This window comes from Porites lutea, chromosome 3 (genome assembly GCF_958299795.1).
Source record: "Porites lutea chromosome 3, jaPorLute2.1, whole genome shotgun sequence".
Taxonomy (NCBI): Eukaryota; Metazoa; Cnidaria; class Anthozoa; order Scleractinia; family Poritidae; genus Porites; species Porites lutea.
In genome coordinates, this window is record NC_133203.1 from 29,586,960 (window position 1) to 29,607,875 (window position 20,916).

Here is a 20,916-nt window from a genome sequence, read left to right on the forward strand (position 1 = left end):
CACTGCATTATCTGCTCTATTCGGTTTGTACCGTCGTCACTATCTGAACTCGCAAGCAGATTCACGTTGCTTAAATACACAGGCTTTGGGAGCATTTCACTTTTCAGCTTCGTTTCGAGCGCTAAAAAGAGAACAAGCAATACCTTGCAACCTGCGTTGGATAGCCTGGAGGAAAAAACCTCACATAAGGAAGAAGACGAAAACAACAAAGTAACCCATTTGGACAACGATGATTTGTTCTTGAATCTACTTTATTAGCTTTTGTACAATTGATACTTTACTAAAATACATATTTTAATACACGGCCAAGTTACCTATATACACGTAAGCTAATTAAGTCAGTACAAAATATCAAGCGAAGAGTTTTCTTTGAGCAGTCAATTATATTTATCCTGTACACCGCTATGGGAATGTGCTAACTCGTTTCTTATACACAGCTTTGAGGGCAGTTCCCTTTAACTTGCAATATGTAAAAGGCCTTGATAAGAGCCTCTTAATAACCGAGTTTGAGGTAAATACTGCAAGTTATGAACTAAGTTACATCTGCCAGAAAATATGGCCAAAGCGCGAACTACATGTAGCGATTAGTTTAATAGTGTTTTTCCGTCACGAATTGCAACCAAAACAAAATACCGTAAATCCACTATTAAGCACCCCCCTTTTTCAGGGGAATAAAGTTAATAAGCCCCCCCTCCCCTCTCCTACTAATTCTTCACTGATAGACTGGGTTAATCAATCACAACTCTAAAACTTCGTGTGGACTGATCCGGGATGGTTTATTTACCAAATGGAAGTACCTCCAACCTTCTTGTACTTGAGCTTTTCCACTTTGTATTCTAGTTCCTTAGGGAGAACTGATACTATCGTCTTTTCTCAATTAATAAGCCCCCCTCCCTCTCAAATGGGCTTGAAATAAATAAGCCCCCAAGGGGACTTAATAGAGGATTTACGGTATTGAATTTAGCGGGCAATACAGTGAAATAGACCGTTCCCACATTCCTAAGGCACTAACTCGAGGCTTGGGTGGACAAAATACCGTGATTTGTATGAAATTGTCCACCCAAGGAGCCTCGACCTCATTTCTTTGTGCTTGCTCACTGGAGCGGAATGCAGGAAAGGTCTACACGGCTAGCTAAACTGACCAATCAAAGCGCACTACTAATAAAAATTATCTGTATTTACCAAATTGGAGGATAGCTCCAAAATGCGCTTGAAAAATCCCCGAAACATTGTCAATAAAAAAGTAAACGAAGCTCTTACTAAGTCACGTATTTTTTTAACACAAAAATTTACTTTTCATGTTTACCCAACTGATTTGGTAAATACGAAAACTATCCCCTCCTACTCAAGGTCGGTGCACAGTGCTAGATGTTAATGTCGACGTTTCGCGTTCCAGGATGTATCCACGTATATTCACACCGCTATGCATCGGGGGATAGATGTACACTATACTAGCGCTGACTGAAAGCGTTTTTAGCTGAGGGATGGTCGGAAGCAAGTGGACGAAAACGTTGAAAACGCCAGCCAACGTTTCAAAGTACGATTAAGTGTTGTTACAGAAAAGAGAACAAGGTCGTTGAATATGATTTCTGACACCAGGATTATTCATGTCTTTATCTCTTGTTTTTCTACAAGTTCAAAGGTCGTTTTTTCATAAATGTATCGTCGATTTCACGATGAATTTGAAGAATTATCGTAATATTGCCTCTGACTCTCTTCTTGTTGCCCAGATTGCTTCAGCTTTGAGTGATAGAAAAGTCTTGCTCCCCAGCCAATTTATCGCGAGTTTATTGGATGAAAGTGCTGAAAAAGAAAAAAAAACAAACAAAAGAAAAAAAACAACAAACAAGAAACAAAATTACTCATCATCATCATCATCACCACCATTATTTTGTCCTATTGAAATACAGTAGAACTTCCTCCAGGCAACGAACAAACACTGCATTTTAACCTCCCAAAAGCGACTACTGTTCCTACGGAGACACCTCTTGCTCACGGGAGGTTCAACTGATTGTATAAAATTTACCAAAAAGGTGTTTAGTATAGAAATTCCGAAACTCAGAGCAAATGTTAAGAAAAACGAAACGAATACTTCGTCCAAATCACTCGGACTTACCAGCGTTGTGAATTGACAGGTTGCGTAGCAGAAAAGTTATGAATCCCCAAGAGAGGATAGTAAATTGCTTGTAGGTCTACAGAACTTTCGTGTTCAAGGCGGTGGTTCGAGGTAAAATGTAAATATTGGTCTGTGTGGGTATTTGCTCTGAGTTTTGGAATTTCTATACTAAATGTATAAACGTTTGCGAACACCTTTACTCCTTGCCTGTGCCACAGAAAAAACAGAACTTTGGTTAAGTCCGTCTGCGAAATAGCGCCGAAATCCTTGTTCTGGGCCCCCCAGCTCTTTACCAGGATTTGAGTACGCTCCATGATTGACCACAGGCAGCCCAGTGCTCAGTGTGTGAGTTTAATCATTAACACACGTAGTTTCATATTGCGTAATTTAAAATGGCCGTGAATATAAAGGATTTGTATGAGAATTCAGGTGTAAGATTCAAGTAGATAAATACTCGCTAGAATGTTCAATAAAATACAGCTTACCGTATTTAATTTGCTTGTTTTTGCTTGCTCTGTGGTTATTTTCCCGATCCACTGCGATTTAAGCGATAACCACACAGCAAGCAAAAACAAGCAAAGTGAATACGGTGAGGTGTATTTTATTGAACATTCTAGGGAGTATTTATTTACTTGAATCTTTTACCTGAATTCCCAAACAAATCCTTTATATTCACGGCCATTTTAAATTACGCAATATGAAACTGCATGTATTAATGATTAAACTCACACACTGAGCTTGGGTCGCCTGTGGAATGACCTGTTAAAAAAGCCATTGTCGATTTGCCAATCAGGATGAAAGGAAATTCGAAAAGAATTTTCGGTAATTCGTCAAGTCCGTTGTATATCCAGAACAAGGATCTCGGCCCTGCTTAGCATACGGTACTTTTCGAAACGAGGTTAATCAATGGTATATTTGCTATTTGCTTAGAAACGAGGTTACTTGGGCAATAGTGAAGTCAACAAATGGCGTTCACGGCTATGCGAAAACGAAACAGTTGAATTTCTGGCTAAAACTGAGTGGAAGAAATGAAAAAATACGCGAAACACGTTGCTCGATGTATGTTACCTACTTCACGAGGTGTATCTAAAACCGTGGCTTTCTAAGAAATTAAAAATATTTCGAATGAATAAAAAAACAATTATTGAATTCGGCTGTCGTATGATGTGAGGAATTATGCTGATCTCGGAGGCTGTTAGGCACCGAGGCTGTTATCCATCCTTCTTCATCTGCATAATTCTCCGCATCATGAATACTCCGCCTCATTCAATAATTGTTTAAACATTCCCCACTTTCTCTACAGCTATGTTCCGTAACCTACCATTGAATCTCCCTCAAGAAACTGTCGGGCTATAGGATTCATCGGTCTTACTGTCTGTTCCAGTGATTTGACCAAATAGCTTTGACTGACAGCCATGTAGGAGGCGACCTCCATGTCGAGTAGCGTTTCCTGGGCTTTGACCTTCGCTGTTGTCCGGAAAGAGGACGTCGCTGGTCGGAATGCACTCATTAAATCATCAACAGCAGTAACCTCATCCCAGCGCAGCCGAGAGCAAACTTCGCCGACGCCGCGAGCTTGGGCGGCGGTTCTCGAAGGCAAGCTTCGTGGATTTGAGGACGATAACGCCGACCTGAGAGATAAGTTGTTTGCATGCGTGGCCCTTGAATTGATCAGCTGATTTCCTTTAGGCAGCGAACCGTAACTGCGTAGCGTATTAGGGACAGTGATGACAGAGGAAGTTCCTTTTACTGGAGTAGGGTAGGCCAACTTAACTGGTGGACAGAAACTGGAGCCATTCTCGAGACTCGACTGACTTCCTTTAGGCGGGGAATGGCAACTGCGTAGCGTATTAGAAACAGTGCTGTCTGTTGAAGTTCCTTTTACTGGAGTAGGGTAGGCTAGCCGAACAGGTGGACAGAAATTGGAGTCATTCTGCAGACAAATTGAGGTGATATCACCTGAACAAAGGTGTTCTTCCCAAGCTGGCTGTTTGGAATTGAAGGCAGGTGGAGGTCGAGAACAAGCCTGAGGCTTCTTTAAAACAGAATCACGATTGTCTAGAGCTTTCGAGACATTCGAACAGAATACTTCGCCTTTGTCATCGTCAACGGACTTGGAATCTTCATGAATCTTACGATCAGAAATTTGAAGAAGTCCAAGGTCCTCCATTGCTTGGCGCTCAAGCTGCCTGATAACATCGTCTTCCTGTGACAAAAAAGGAAAGGAGAGAAACTAACGTTTCAAATTGGTATCCATGCCAGGACTTTCTAAATCTAACGGAACCTCATTACAGCAGCTTTGAACGAAATAGATAAGAAGAACGATCATAAAAGACAAAGAACTACTTTATAGGGAGTAATTTAACTTTATTTGAGAGAAATTAAGTTTATTTAGTCGAAATACATTTTGCCTGGAAGTACTCTAAGCTGCTCTGACTAGTTTACATCCAGTCTAATCAAATAATTTGAAACAACAAATGGAAATGGATCATCGAAGAACAAAAACGGCTCATCCGGCCTGTAACCCACAAGTGACGTGAAACAAAGGAAACCGGCAAAGTATTAAACGCAATAGAACCTAAGGAAACAAAAGGTGCCGGAAAAAAAAGAGAAAAAGAAAATGTGCACAGGTTCTTACACCGAGGTACACCCACAAAAACCCAAACTGGAAGGGAACAAAACACTGGCTTTTTACTCGGCTAGCACGGGGTCTTTTTCCGGAAAAAAATTTGAGTGCCATCGCCCCCTGCGGACTTCCTCTGCGCCTTTGTGGCGCTGGGGAATGAGTATGGGTGAGTAGTTGAACTCGAGACGTACGACAAACAACTCTTCTAGTCAAAGGGAGACTCAAACCCAGGAAAACCTCTCTAAACCGGAATTCTCCAGTATTACGATCAAACCAGCCGACAATATTCAAGCTAGCCGATATATTTGAAAGTCTTAAGTTTGACTCTCAATCTGCGGTAAATTTAAAACCTACTTATAGGTGTGTGTGGAGAGAGCCAGCGTTGTCAGCAAAGGTCTTCGAGAATAAGAAGTTAGAAATTATAATGCACTGTGACTGAACACCTTATTATGGCGTTTTAACGAGAAACAATGTTTTGGATGAAATCAGTCCAACCAATGATAGCCTGGATAAGAAAATCTATACCCTGATATGCTAACCAGATACAACCCAATGGTGCGTGTTTTTGTTTCATTAGTTACCTGATGTCCCATGGAGATCGGTGTCCGCTGTGGTAGCCTGACCTCCGTTAAAGAGGCAGAAGCTTCAGATTTAAGCGAAGGTTGATAGCTTGAGATTTGAAGCGTGGAAAGTTGCAGTTTCGAGCCACCGGTCTGGCTCAGAGGAGTACAAATCTCTGGTTGAAGCTGATGCGAGGAAACACAGGGAACTGGCCTAGATGCTGAAGACAACGTCGCTGCAGAGGAAGGAAAACTTAGCGTTCGCGTGTGGGAGTATTGTGTGTTCAGATCTATTGTGGAACTAGGCTGAGGACGCCAGGCTTGCGTGGCCATGGATGTATGGCGCGACTGCAAATCCACAGGCTGAGGGATTGAAGCTTGTCTTGTGAGCAGTGTTGAATTCGGGGCGGTGGAGTCCACCAAAGGGTTTCTCCCTAAAGCCACGGAGGAGTTTACGGCTGTAATTGGTTCTTGCGGCAAGCTGTAGTTTTTATTGACGGATGTTACTCTCTGTGGCGTACACAGTTCTTCGTCCAACGCCTCCTGTTTTCTAGGGGTGCGCAACGGATCGAAGGAAGCCTGAGAACGAGTTGCTTGCGTTTGAGAAACTCGTTGTGGTGTTAGAATGTCTGCCCAGGTTGGCTGGTCTTTCGCAGAGGAGGGCTGGGTCCTAGAAACCAGTATCCGCGAGGGTGTTGAGAGTGGACAGCTTTTAAACGGTTGTGAGTCGGGTACACGAGTTCTCGTTGACACCTGCGTTGCAGCTAAGCTGGCAATTGGATCGTGTTCATCTGAGTAGAAGTAAATTCATTTACAGTTAAGGATGTCCTCATAAAGTGGTTTACTCACAAGTATCCTTAATAGACCTTACAACGGTTTTAGAAGCTATCTTGACGGATAGGCAACCGTATAGAAAATTACAGTGTTTGTATGGGAATTTAATGTCGGAAATTTTAGGCAAATGATAAACGTCACGTACCATTCCTACAGAACAAAAATTCCCAACCAAAATTTCCGGATTTTTTTTTTATAGATGGTAAACAACCTAAATGTCTGTAACTAAAGAGTGATGTCCAAGAGTCAAATAGAGGTAGTAAAAAAAAAGGCTGGGACCACATCTAGGTGACCGTCAGGAAAGAGCTGACAGAAACACAATTTGTTGATCATATATCTAGCAAGTCGCTACACACTTTGTTTTTGCACAAGTGGAGGTCTTTCTCTACATCAAGAAAAAATAGAGAGCGCTACAGCCTAAGGCAAAAGTTCATTATTGTCCGTTTTGATGTTGTAAAACGTACGGAAGCCATGCTTCACGATTACACAAATAACCAGTTCCAGGCGTTTAGATAGTGAGGAAATTGAATGCGAAGTAAACAAAGCGAGGAAAGAAATAAAGGGAGAGAGAGCTTTTTCTTTCTCTGTGCCGTCGATTTTACTCATTGAGATGGTTCGTACCCTCAGCTTCCTCATCGGTAGTGCATAGTCGAAGCTATAACTGCGGAACTCTGGTGGCGGAGTAAATGTCTGCCAAAACAAGTTTCTGTATTGAATTTAAGAAAAAGAAAATTGACAACTACCTTGTTCCTGCAGCTGGCCTTGTTTTCCAACAACTGTTGTTAATGGATTATATTTACCAGCGGCCTCAGTTGCTAGCCTTGTTCTTATCATGGATCCCCTAGGGCTTGGCCGGGTACGTTTCGGCCCCGTGTAATAAATAGAGGTCCTTTTGATGGTGGGTTCCTGGTAGCATGCAGAGTAAAACATACACCTAATTAAGGCATCCTTAACGAGATTTAGCCGCGCGCAGATCAACATATGGCGGCTTTTGTCGTAAGGTCGGAGCTCTCCAAAGGGGTAAATCTTCATTTTCTCTGAAACGAGTATGGTCATTTATCATTCGTTTATTTTTAAGCAGAAACTTTGTTTGTCTAAAAAACATCCAGTGTAGAAAAAGAAAACAAAATCGTAGGAAAAGTGTTTAAAACATGCACTCCTAAATCTGTCTGATTTTGGAAAAAGGTACCATACAACTCAAGAGAGTCTGTTAAAAATGCATGTTTTTTCTGTGGTCTCCATATTGACTTAAACTCGAAATTACCAAAAAAAGCCTAATAGTGTGGCCAAGCTTTTTACAACCATGGTAGAGATTGGCCAGCGAGCCATGCCCCTTCCCCCGACCAATCTCTCCCCGCCCCCCCCCCCTCTTCCGAGCCCCTTGTCCTAACAGCTAATATGGGAGGAAAAAACAAACTAACAGCATGCAATGATTTCAATGGTAGTATTAAAGTTAGAAAGCTACGCTTGCCAATGGTTGAGATTCTGAGAAAGGTACCGTTTTTCTAAAATCAGACAGAAATATAATCATACCAGTGTTTTGAGGAATTATTGCATACATAGCAGTTGCTGTTCAGCTGCTCCTCAAACGAATATGGAGAGCCCCCAGTTTTTTCAAAATTTCTATAACATACAAAACCAATCGTTAAAGTTCAACAAAAATCCTAGCAGGTTCTTTGTGTACACGCCAGTGGACGACCTCCACTGAGACCTTATCCGTGATTTCAATAATTTCCTTGTGTTAAGCAGGTTAACAAATAATGGCAGCTTTTCATTTGTAAAGGAAGTTTTATGCATTTCAATTACAACTGACTCGACCTTCCCCCTCCCTACCCCGATGTCTAGGGATGGATTTCACCGTGTTTTCAAACATACCTCCCTAAATGCCTGACGACTTCTGAGGTATGGTGTAAGTCCTCCACCTGCAAGGGTAACTCGACCGGTATTTTGAAGTCGCATAAGGTTATCATTAATTCCAGTGTTATTTAAAATACTCTGCAATGAACTGGCGTCAGGCTTGAAGTCGAACGGATCTTTCTCACGGGCTGAAAACAAAAGCATAAAAACGGCGCTTTGAGAAAGTTAACACGGATGGACCAGAGAATTAGAGCACTAAGCTAGGGTACGTTTACAATACAGCACATTTATCCGAATAGATGTTTTTTTGATCCATTGATGTGTGTAAACGCCCGCAAATTCGAATATCTTAGAATAATTTATGAACTGGGAAAAATCTCTTCTGCTGTAAACGTAGTCTTAGATTCCGGACTTAAAATCTCCGGAGACGCAGCCAAACCGGCAGACAAATCCAGTACCAAAATGTTACAGATTCATGAAAATCTCCTCCTGTGTAAACGTAGCGTATGCTTAATCTTCGCTCTTTGTTTTGCGGATCTAAAGGTACAGTAGAACGGGCAACGAAAAACGTGCACCTTGTTTTGCGACATTGCTGCGAAACGAGTTGAATAGCGATTTTGCGCGTTTTACCAGCCACGAATCAAAGCTGTCCTGCAACAAATCAGGTTGAGAAAAGGTGTTACAGAGAGTAGAAAGAAGTTCTACCTTTTGGAACAAGAGACGTACATTATGTGTATAGCATGACTTCCACGTAATTTAACTAATCAGAAGTCAGTATTCGCCCAACTTACAACTTGATTTGTTGCAAGACAATTTTGACCGTGGGTGGTGAAACGCACAAAATTGCTTTTCAACTCGTTTTGCAGCAATGTTGTAAAACAAGTTGCACATTGTTGCTACCCGTTCGGTTTTACCGCAGCTTAAGGGACTATTCAATGGCCCTGCGAGGCAGGCGTTAAAAGATGAACAATCCAAGAAAAAGGGTAATGAATTCATGATAACCGTCACGAATATAGAGACGTTTCATGCCCACTTAACATTCTAGTTGGAGTAGTTGATGTAGTTAGAGTAGTTGATGTAGTTAGTGTAGTTGATGTAGTTAGAGTAGTTGATGTAGTTAGTGTAGTTGATGTAGTTAGTGTAGTTGGTGTAGTTGGAGTAGTTGATGTAGTTAGTGTAGTTGCTGTAGTTTGGTGTAGTTTGTGTAGTTGAATAAACTCTGTTTACCTTGATCTGCCCAGGCTACCTTTTTCTTGATACAAGAACCAGGCTGGGAACTAGCAGAAGTGCTGTCAACACTGGAAGGCTGTAGGGGTGTTAGAGGAGGCCGAGACTTAGTTGACGTGTCACAAGTCCTGGGAACGATACCTGATGCCGTCACATCACGCTGAATCGTGGGTCTGGTGTAGTAAATTGACGTTCGAATCCCAGCTGTTTGGCCAGATATGCCTGACTCACTGTATAAAAAGAAAAGAAAAGAAAAACAGCACAAAACAGAAATGATTTACTTTACTCTATATGTGTACTTGCGCGTGTTACTTGAAGTTTTCAGTGTTTCCAGCGCAGGAAAATAAACCGACAGTCACGGGGATGCCAGCGGTAGAAGTGTTTGTAATTAAAACGTGGCTTAATGCCCACAAAAGCGCTTTTTTAGGCAATTGCTGTTGCTGCGCAGTTTTGAAAAATCGCCTTGCCTGTACACTGAAAGGTATTTCCAAAAATGCCCCCTTTCGATTACATTTTAGGTTAAAAAGTACTGCAACAGAGATTTAGCTATAGTGGGGAACGAAGAAGCGCCTCTTTACAAGGGTAGACAATCAAGTAAAGTTTGGGAGCAAGTTGTATTGAGTTGTGGGGTGGGATGGGGAAGATAATGCTCTTTTCTCTATTCAACCTTCCTCAGGGCTAAGAACTTGCTTGCAGTGCGCATGCGCCACCTAGACTGTTCCCACTGGAATAATGGTTATCATTGAATGAATGATTCGCCATTCACTCTAATCCCCCATGATATTAACCTGCGATCACAGAAGGACCGCCTGATCGCGAGTTGCCAAAATACATACCCACAAACTCCGTTTGCTCCTAGCAAATTTTGCATAACTATTTTCTATAAATGCTCCAGGGAGGACTTCATCTTCCAAGAGAAGTTGAAAACAATACTTTATGCAAAGTTGGGGCAGGGGGGACGACAGAAAGTATTATGGGGAGATGGTTGGATCAGGGGGCTACGTATGTATGTATGAAAGAATGCGGGACAACCCACAAATAGTGTACAGGATTTCTGGCTACATTCCTTATAGGCCGCTATCCCAACAGCCCCCATTATCCAACAGCTGCTAGTGATTCAAGTACCTCAGCTTCACTAGATAGTCACTTATTTCAGGCTATCTTAACAACACCGAATAGCTTTTCGTGTAGTGTAGACACAAAAAGCTATCTGGTACATGATATGAACTGCGACGACCCAGGACTGGAGAAAGTCATTCACACACATCGCACATCGCGCAGAGGGAATGGCTGAGAGGATTTGGTGCGCTAAATCTCAGTCCTCACTCTTGCGCATCTACTTCCGTGCCAGTGAGTTCCCATTCACGCATCTACTTAATATTCACCTCCGCTACGCTCCGAATGCCTGTTGACACTGCACTAAAAAGTGACACAGAACCCATCCGAAATATGTAACGCTTCACTTTCGAGAGCCCTATCCGGTATACTGTAGAGATAGCCTGAGGGCCAATTAAGATTAGGCCGTCACGGTCTATGGCTTGCTTTAAACCAGCTTAGTAACAGAATCTATTTGAAACCAGAAGCCCTATCCAGTATGATTTTGGTGCCGGCGGGAAAGTTATTCGGTATTGTGTGAAAGTGTGAACATAACCTAAGAAGCTGAGGTGGGAGAAAATGTGAAAATGTAACGAAATGGCGAAATCATCGTCCTTATATAATTATGAGTCAACAAAAGCCCCATCCGGTATGGACTTCGTGCCGGCGCTAAAACTATCCGGTGTAGTGTCAACAAAGTGTTAGTCAAAAAGATATTACCTTGAAGGTAAAGCGGCAATTGTTGCCCTTCCATTAATTTTAAGGTCTTCGTCCTTCAAAAGAAAATATAATAGTTTGCATAGGTTTAACAACATACTCTCTGTTTTCGTATAATGTATGTAAAATGTAGCCTGTGTACAGACACCCCCTCCCCCTCCACTCAAAAATAATCTTTCGCCGCGATTTTTTCTGAGGAGAGGGGGACGTCTGTACACAGGCTATGGTAAATTCTTAGATACCTCTATCAGACCACTGACCCGCATGCGCAATATACATATTGTAACATTTCAAGAAGGCCTTGTTTTCTTAATTAAGTTGAAAGTTGGAAAACACGCCTTGCTGACATTTATGATCTCATATCCCTCAAGCACGTGTGGAATACCAGACATTTTTAGGTCCGTTATGCTTGTTACCCCATTTCACACCACGTAATTTTACTCTTTAGAGGACTGTTATTTTACATCATTTGAACCTATTTACCTGTGCATCAATGCATAATTACATGTAGGGCCTGTTCACTTATGCCAGATAAATTTGATTATACTACTACATGAGAAATTTCTGCAATCTGATTGGCTTAGAGCAGTGGTATTTCAGCTTAATTTGAAATACCTACATGTGAAAATTACAAACCTTTTGTGGGAAGTAGTATAAACAAATAATAGCATGATTTGTAGTTGATATTAGGCATAAATACCACTTGTGATATTTCAAAATTGTCTCAAATTTCACTCGCCTAACGGCTCGTGAAATTACGTATAACAATTTTGAAATATCACTCGTGGTATTTATGCCAAATATCACTACAAATCATGCTATTCCCTATACAAACACAACGTCGGGTATTATCGTTCACCAAAGACTCTTCAAAGGTGGATTAAAGTCGAATCTCCACTGAAGGCACCTTTTTTGGTGGACAGTCCAAACACTGACTATTGTTTAAACCTCTCTACAACAGCCATTTTCTTGTCCCCAAGGTGGCAGTTGTGGAAAGGTTTAACTCCGTAATTTGTCAAAACAGAACTTTACAAAAACGCTGAAGACACGATAGTCTTCCTGGCATGATACGCTATACATCAACTCCCGTATTAATCAATATCATTTTCTTTTCCAAATTGCAAAACGAGCTTCCTGTAATCATGATACACTACACAAGGATTGTACCTTAATTCCTGTGTTGTTCAATATTCCTTTTAACGCTGTGCTGTCAATCTCGAAGTCATCATCACTACCAGAAACAGCATCACCTTCATCTTCGCTGATGTAAGCGTACGGCCTTTTGAACTTGTGACCTTGCTGGTCCCCTTTAGTGAGGTTAAAAGCTTCAACCTGGATAAGAACGCATGTAAAAAAAGTTAAATGATGTGGAACATAGACCAGTGGCAGAGCGACAAATTAGGCACTGGGAGTCGAGTTTAGTCCTTTCCGCGCGCTTTTCCGTCGTCAAATGACGTTTCCGTTCTGTTGCTAAATCCGGCAGCGTAATGAAGGGCCAAGCGACCGGCAAAAACTGTTCGCTATAACGAGGTTCTTTTCCATATATTTCACTATTACTGGGGTAAAGAAATCGTTGGTTACACCAAAGACTTCGTTGTATATAGCTCCGTTATATCGAGTTTCCACCGTTTTAGCTCCCGAAGTTTGGGCATGCGCAGAGGTCAAAATTTCGAGATACGCTCTCTCTTTGTACCGATTTTCCCTTTTGCTGCTCATTGGCCGGGTTTATACTAGAGACGGAAAATCCGTCTTGGTATTAATTCGTGCAAAAAAATTAGCTAAGAAAGATTTTTGATTTGGAGGAAGGGAAAAAATAAGTACCAGTCGCCTCAAGTCAATACTGAGCAGAAATCCCACTTCGTTTCCGTCAACAAGTATCAGGCCCCGGCCACAAGCATCCGGATACTTTTGAATCCGCAACTTCTTCTTTGCCCATTCAAACTACGTCCACAAGTAATGATGACCCGCTGTAGAGTTAGGATTCGCCTAATTGGTAGACTACCAGCAGTTTCTCTTTTTTCCTTTTTCGTCGGGAAAAAACGTGTGAGACACGCAAATGACACGGCGCGTGACTGAAGGCGTGTCCCGCTCACTATCTGAAGAAAAAAGAGAGACTGCTCGCAGTCTACCTTATTTGAAGGACGGAATTCGGGATTTTAAAGCAAACTTGGGACGAGATTCGGATCATCGGCCATCGGGATTACGGGATTGTGGGCTGTTCACAGTCCCCTGTTTTTCTGTAAGCTGGCCCTCTCGGTAGATACAGGTGAGAAACCAAGATGGCCGCCCCTACCGGTACTCGCTCGATCCTGGCGATCTTATGAAAACAAAGGGGACTGAACAGTTTAAAGGGATTGAGCGAAAATTTAGGTCAGGATTACGGGATTAAAGGACCCTCGGGGCCCCCTATAATGACTCACAGTTGTGTTTTTCTTTTTGGACACTGCCTTTCCCTACAAAACGAAAGGTAGAACTGAAGTCAACATTGGTCATATTAACAGAGTTGTAAATGTACAAAAACAGTGCACCATAAAATGCTTTTACAGGAACTTTACAGCTAAGGTACAGTAATAACAATAACAATAATAATAATAATAATAATAATAATAATAATAATAATAATAATAATAATAATAATAATAATAATAATAATAATAATAATAATAATAATAATAATCAAACATTTTTATTAACAAATGACCAATTTACATTCCACTATCATAGACTAAAATTTTGATGAAATAAAAATGTTAAAAGATCTTAAAACACAAATTTACAAACTCACGCCATTATCGACTTTCTACAATAAGCGGACACACGTATGGCTAGCTTTTAAGCGGCAGTCATTATATGACTAATTTACATTCCACTATCATGGACTAAAATTTTGATGAAATAAAAATATTAAAAGATCCTACAACACTAATTTACAAGCTCCAGCCATCATCACTTTCTAAATAATAACAGTAATAATAATATTAATAATAACACATGACAAAGACAAATTATTTATGTGTGTAATAACAGTCCAAATTCAACTGGTTTTTTAGCTTGTTCCAGGGGGTTCAGATAGTGAAGACTAGTAGGCAGCGTTTTCTGTAACCTTTTAGCTGTCGAAATTTTTTTGCATGTGTGAGAGTTTTTTCTTTTGCTGCAAAAAGCGAGCAAAGCGAGCCCCATTCTTTGAACGGCAGCTCCTCTGCCAAAACTTTGTTTGTGCTAAATAACAATCCCGCCGACTATGCAGGCCCGCTACGTTTTCTACCAAGCCCCATCACTATTTTTTCCCCTCTCACTTCACTTTGCACCATCCCCACTATTTAAAGACCTGCAACAGATAATTAACTGATTTTAAGTAGCCTGTTCACAAACCCTTTATTTCCTCTTCAGAGTCCGTCGAGCGCAGGTGATAAAATATAAACTGCAGGGGATTCTTTGACTGTCAGCGCATAGGGGCAGTGGTAGGGGGAAAAAGAAAATTGACGTGAGCTCGCCGATGTTTTCGAAAAGAAAAATAAGACAACGTCTGTGTACAGGCTAGTTTTTAAGAGTAGTTGTTAACTGTTCCACAAGTGAATACAACTGCGTTTTTTCCCTTATGTTTTGGTGCTTTCAGTCCCTTAAGGTTGTTTATTAGCGTTTATTAAAATAAATACATGTACATGAGGTAAACATATAAGTTTTGTAAAGTTTGATTTCAGTTACAGTATATAATATTTATATTCACCTTGGACAACTGACTTTCCCATTTTTTGTGAATCTTTGAAAAGTTTGGAGCTTTTTTAACCTTGCTTGACCTTTTGCCAACAGTGTAGCATTCATTCTACAGAATCAAAGAAACACAGTCATACCGGTAATTAGGTTTCAGTACTTCTAGCTACACTGTACTTGTCCTTTCAGTTCAACCCTTCAATAGGAAAGCCTGTATCTGCTCGCATAACTGTTGAACATGAGCCTTACAAGCAGACAGCCTCCCTTCATCGTCTTGAAAAAGGATGCTCTGCGTCAATCGTGTTAACCCTTTGAAGTCACCGCAGCCAAAACTTCTAGACTGGTCAATATTGTTTTTTACCGCCAAACTTGCTTTTTCAAGTATGAGAATCTGTTTATTTATAAACCAATGGTCATTACATGGCCCACCATACAGAGTACACAGCTATTAGGCCTGGGTTCAAAACTACAATTATCCTAGCGATATGCTGTGCATGCTTAACTTATGCTCAACAAAAGTCTTACTCGATTTGAGTCCTTTCTGGGTATGTCAAAATTGAGTAAGTGAAAGACAGGCTCTGCTGTTTTGCTGGCTGCAGGGTGTTGAACATGTAGGTCAAAATGAAGTTCAGGTTAAAATCAGGCTTCAACCCTTGTTATTAGCTAAACATTCTTTCAATTGGTACAGTGTAGAAAGTCAAAGGATCAGGCCCTGGTTGTTTAAAAGATGGATAGCGCTATCCGGTGGATAGGTTATTCACCTTTAGAACAACCTGGGGCCAGGGCTCAAAATAAATGCCAGTCAACGGAAAACGTCTGGCCAAGATGACCATTTGTCCAGATAAACTTTCAGTTTGCTGGTCATTTTGACTGGATTTGAATGAACCTATTTTAAGCCCTAAGTTTCAAGTTTGTCTTTTGTGCAGGAGGAATATTACACTTTTGGTTGCTAAGCTATTAATTTTTAAGCTCCTGGTTTAAATTATTATTGTATTATATATGTTTATTACTTTGACACAGTCAAAAAAGAGACCTGACCAAGCTGAAATTTCTTTGGCAATTCAGTCAAAAAATTACTCTGAACCCTAAAGAACCAACACCAAAAATTAGACTTCTGGGTTTTCAAGATGTTTCCTGGGGGCAGCAGGCAACTATTTTCAGTAAAATATCAGTTCTGAAAAGCAAATATTGCCTAGAATTTTCTATTAGTTCAGGAGGGCTTAAAATTTTTAGATGACCGTTCCATTCATGTACAATTTTCCAAGCTTATCTGACTAATAAATTAATTTTCATTTTCACTACCTTGCGAGCAGAGGTTTCTCCCCTGCATGGCTTTTAGCATTTACAAAGTCGTTCTCGTGGCTTGTCTGTCACGTACTGTAGTTGCTTTGTTTACGCTCAGACAAGCCACGCAAAAAACGTCATAAATGCTTAAAGCCATGCAAGAGAGAAACCTCTGCTTGCAGGGTAATTTTCACATTTCACTTCCTAAGCTATTTTTCATAGAAAAAGGAAATCTAAAATTTTTGAATTCAAAAATGCTATGGAGAGAGGATTCAGAAAATGCCACACTTTCGTGACACGTCAAATTGCATGTTATATTTTTGGCAAAATAATACTCAGGCTCAAGACCCATGTTGACCTAGGATAGCACCACGAAGAATGCATTTCTAGATATCTTAGTCTAAAAGGTAGTACTCTGGATGAGCCTGAAAAGTGCTTTCAATATATTTGGGAGGAACCAGGGCTGTGGAACAGGATCACTGTAAATGGTTTAAGAAATTAATGCTTATAATAATGTAGTAAAGTAAAGTTTGTAATATTAAGGTACACTGTACAATACATGTCGCACTCACTGGATTGGAATTTTCCTTTCCTTTGGCGGCACCTTTCTTCACTGGAACTGGACTAGAACTGAATTCAGAAGGTTGGTGTTAAAATAATGCAGGCCAAGGATTAACACCTTTAATTATTTCCAGGAAAAGAGACACTTTTTCTGAGTGCCAAAACCCAGGTTTAATTGCCACTCAGTGGACACCTTGGTACCTAAAAAGTGACTGACCACTTTATAATATCACAATTATGCAACAGCGGAAGCTTTCACAAACTGAACTATCTCACTTAAATTGATGTAATGCATTTGTGTGAATTCAACATATACAAACGCACATGCATGTAAAGTCTACTCCCAATAACTCATACTTCAAGGGAAATGGAAAAAAGTTCAAGTTATCGGAAGTTCGTGTTATCGAGAGCTTGTCAAGAAATTAGCCGGAAGTCAGTGAAAAACCAGTTTTTACTGTACAGAACTGTACAGTAAAAATTTTAATTACATGTAATTGTAGCAATGTTGTGAAAATTGAAAGTTACTTCCGTGATTATAAATCAGAATGTAACATAACAAAACATAGCCTAAATAGAACAAATGCATTTTACTAGTAACTGTTTTGAGAAGTACAGCTGTTTCATGTTAGATTTGTGACAAACAACATCAGCCTCCACTGGTAAATGTTTCAATGTATACAACAAGTTAATGAGAAATTCAAAATTCAAGTTTTTGGACGCCACTTTACAAAAAACTTTTTAAAAAAACTTTAGTATAAGGGCAAGATAAGCAATGTTACCAAAACAGTCCTACTCAGGACTATGTTCACTCGGACGATCAAACTCAACCTACTTTTGAAATGACTCCTGGGTTCAAACCTTTCACAATAACAGGGTGTCGCTTAGATATGAACTTGGGACTGCCAAGAACAAATCCAGCTAGTGGTCAAGTTGGGAAATGAACTCGAGGCCTCTGATTTACAAGTCTAGCACTCCACCTGCTCCGCCACGCTTCCTTCACCAAAAAAAAAAAGCCAGGGGAAAACTCCTGGCCCCTATTGACAGCCCAAGAAAGAGTCAAAACAAACCTTAATTTAAAGTTGTTTTACTATCCAATAAACTACAGATTCAAACAAACACTGGGGTCCACAAGCCATTGAAATCAACGGAGAGTCAGTGTCCAATAGCTGAAAAAATCAGTTGTACTGTGACATGGAATTTTTTTAAAATTTAGTGATATCATGTAATAAATATTATAAACAAACTTATACTCAATACCTTTTTCCATTGTTATGGTGCTGTGTCAACTTGGTTTTAACTGCCAACAAAAGAAACAAAAATCTTCTAATAAACAATCACACAAGTTAACCTACGTTGGTGCACATGCAGCAACATACCTGACGTAAAATGTTATTTTAAAAGCATCTCTGTAAGCATATCAATTTATTAATGCTCTATAAAGTTGAGCCTATCCAAAATGCCAGCTCTTTTAAGAGAAATCCGGGACAAAAATTCTTTAAACACATGTACCAAGAAGCTCAACCCCATGTACAGACAGAAAAAAGCCATCAAAACAAATCAGTGAGCTATTATTACTGACAGCAAAAGAAAAGAAGTCGCAGGGGACGTATTAAAATCCAGAAGCAAGTAGCAGAAACAAAATAATCGGGCTGTAGCAAGAAGAAACTTCTCTCCCCTTCACAAAATAAAACAAACTTAGAAGAGAGAGAGAAAAAACATTTGATGTAAAGAATGATGTAGCCATATATAATTTTTTGCGAGGAACAACAAGGAACTTTTTACCATTAAGAAAGGCAGCTGCCTTTGTTAAGTAATAGACTATGTTACCATAATGGATATATAGACCTAGTCGGTAATAAACTATTGTAAGATTTGATTACTGTACTTAAACTGCTCTTCATACATACTTAGTGCAGACTTGTTGGTGGATATTTTTCCCTTCAGAGAAACTCTAGTGAAAAAAAGGTAAAATATACAGTACATAAAGAGACTTTCAAATAACTGATTGAAGACTTGTGGAAATTAAGTTCCAATATTTCCGACAAAACACAATTTTTACTAGTTATATCATTATAAACTGTTAGTAGTATAAAAATAGATGGCAAAAACAACAAGAGGCAACAAACTGAGTACGTTAATTACAACTGCAGCCAAGCTTTTGTATATTCTAGCCTCTTAAAATCGCCCTCGATCGCTCGCTCCTTTTCTTTCGATTTATTTCAGTCAGTACATGTAAGACTCTCTAGACTCCCTTGATGAGATAGTCAATCGTCTGAGAACAAATTAAAATTATGGTCTCCTTTTCTCTGTTGATTACAAGGCTATAGTAAATTCATCTTCCGATTTTAACTCTACATCAGCTGACTAGAACTCGCAAAAATATGTACGCAGTGCTTGACTACGGATCGTCGTCCAAGTATAAAATAAGCTTATTAGAAGACCAAACAGTTTTGGATCGTGCATCGCATGAATCACCTACCTATCTTGTGAGGTTTTCTGCTCTGAGTTTGATTTTAGCCTAGCTTCCCCAGCCGTTGGCATGGTTCTCGCTTCACATGATTTTCTTCATAAACAAGAAACAGAAGAATTAACCACAAGTAGATGAAGAAACCGAAGGAAGAACCGTCTATACACCGTCGCTACACGGCTAAAACGGCTTGTCCAGCATGTCTACTTTCGAAGCGATCCGTGTGTTTTCGGTCAGCGTATTCGCGATCGTTTATTCTTAGCCAATCAGAACCTTCGAAAAATTCAAAATCAAAATGTCCCGGATTAAAAAGCGTCAGTTGCAGGTAACGCCTGGCAAAAAGATGTCTCTCACCAGGTTCCTTGCTAATATATTTCCGACTTTTTGGTTGTTTTGAAGAGCAAACGGCAGACTTGTCAAGACTTTGTCGTGAGTCTCACGATTTCACAACCGACCTTTCTCACGCTCTCGTGAGTTGGCAACTGATTTCTCACGTTTTCTCGAAAAGTAACACTCCAAAAAAAAAAAATTGAAGTGTAGGGCTCGTTTCGAAGTTAGACTTTAGTTAATAGATAGCCACTAGCCACTCTGCTCAATCTAAAGAAAACAGCGGCGCGGTCGCGTTTGCATACATTCTTTTAGTCTACCGCGACTTGCCGCTCCCACCAAATGTGCTGACTTACTGCTTCTCTTTTTCAAGATGAAAACATTGAAATTACAAAACCTAAACTCATACAATTGATTGTGATGTTTATTGCTGTAGCTTTAAAGTGATATGTGACTTTAAATACCCATAATCTCCCCTGGAATTCCTTCCATTTAGAAATGTGGGACATCTCACGACTTTTTGCGTTTGCCTAAAACCTGGAATCCGGAAAAAAACCAAATGCCAATGACGGAAGTGTGGTGATTAGCTGGTTAGGAAACAGAGTGAATCAGGTTCCATTTAGGGTCATTATACTGGGCAAACTGACCTGAAACTTGATTCACTTACCGTAAATCCTCTATTAAACCCCCCCTCTCAAATAAGCCCCCTCCGCTCTAATAAGCCCCCCCTTTTCAGGGGAAGAAAGTTAATAAGCCCCCTCTCTATTAAGCCCCCCTCCCCACCCCTAAGAGGCCATTTGCGAGTTCCCCCGGGCCTCTGTTTCAAAACGAGGTGCTCAGCCTTTTAGGAGATATGGAAATCCCTTTTCATTCTCATGTAAATAAAACTCATTTTCACAAGAAAGGTTGTGCACCTAGCCTCATTTTGACAGTGAGGGTTTTTGGAACTCGGACGTGGCCTGTTATTCTTCACTAATAAATGATAGACTGTATTCGTGTGGGCTGATCCGGGATGGTTTATTTACCAACTGGAAGTTATGGATTTGATTCTGATCCTCGGCTGCATGACCTAAAACGTCTTGTACTTGAGCTTTTCCACTTTGTCTTATAGTTCGTTCTGGAGAACTGATACTATTGTCATTTCTAAATTAAATAAGACCCCCACACTCAAATAAGACCCCTGTCTCTATTAAGCCCCTCCTCAAATGGGCTTGAAATAAATAAGCCCCCACAAGGGGCTTAATAGATGATTTATGGTAGGTGGGTAGATTGATTAAAGTGGAATTTTTCTAGAAAATTTCAATATTTTAATCTGGGAGAGAAAGTGAAAAAGAAAAAAATTTTTACAAGACCGTTGAAAACAAAATTCAAACGTCACCTATTACAGCCATTTGGAGAATTACCTTGCAATAGGAAACCATTAACTTGTATACATTTTTATTTTACCCCTCAGGTTTTTTATCGTTAAAATTAATAAAGAATTAAAGCCTATGTCTGTGCTGATAAGCATTATCAAGCATTTTAGTGACTTTTT

General features: G+C 40.1%; 1 protein-coding gene across 1 annotated transcript; it reads right to left on the reverse strand.

Moving 5' to 3' along the window:
* Nucleotides 1–266: 266 nt before the first annotated feature.
* On the reverse strand, nt 267–19,260 carry LOC140930884 (uncharacterized). The gene is made up of 14 exons (XM_073380595.1): nt 19,068–19,260; nt 18,496–18,539; nt 17,846–17,885; nt 16,600–16,657; nt 14,760–14,855; nt 13,453–13,485; nt 12,200–12,364; nt 11,036–11,088; nt 9,221–9,450; nt 8,012–8,181; nt 6,880–7,042; nt 5,324–6,093; nt 3,438–4,322; nt 267–1,803 (listed from the first exon to the last, which is right to left on the reverse strand). Exons 1-14 carry the CDS (start codon nt 19,127–19,129, stop codon nt 1,777–1,779), a joined length of 2,796 nt encoding a protein of 931 aa, XP_073236696.1. The 5' UTR covers nt 19,130–19,260; the 3' UTR covers nt 267–1,776.
* Between the last annotated feature and the right edge of the window lie 1,656 nt (nt 19,261–20,916).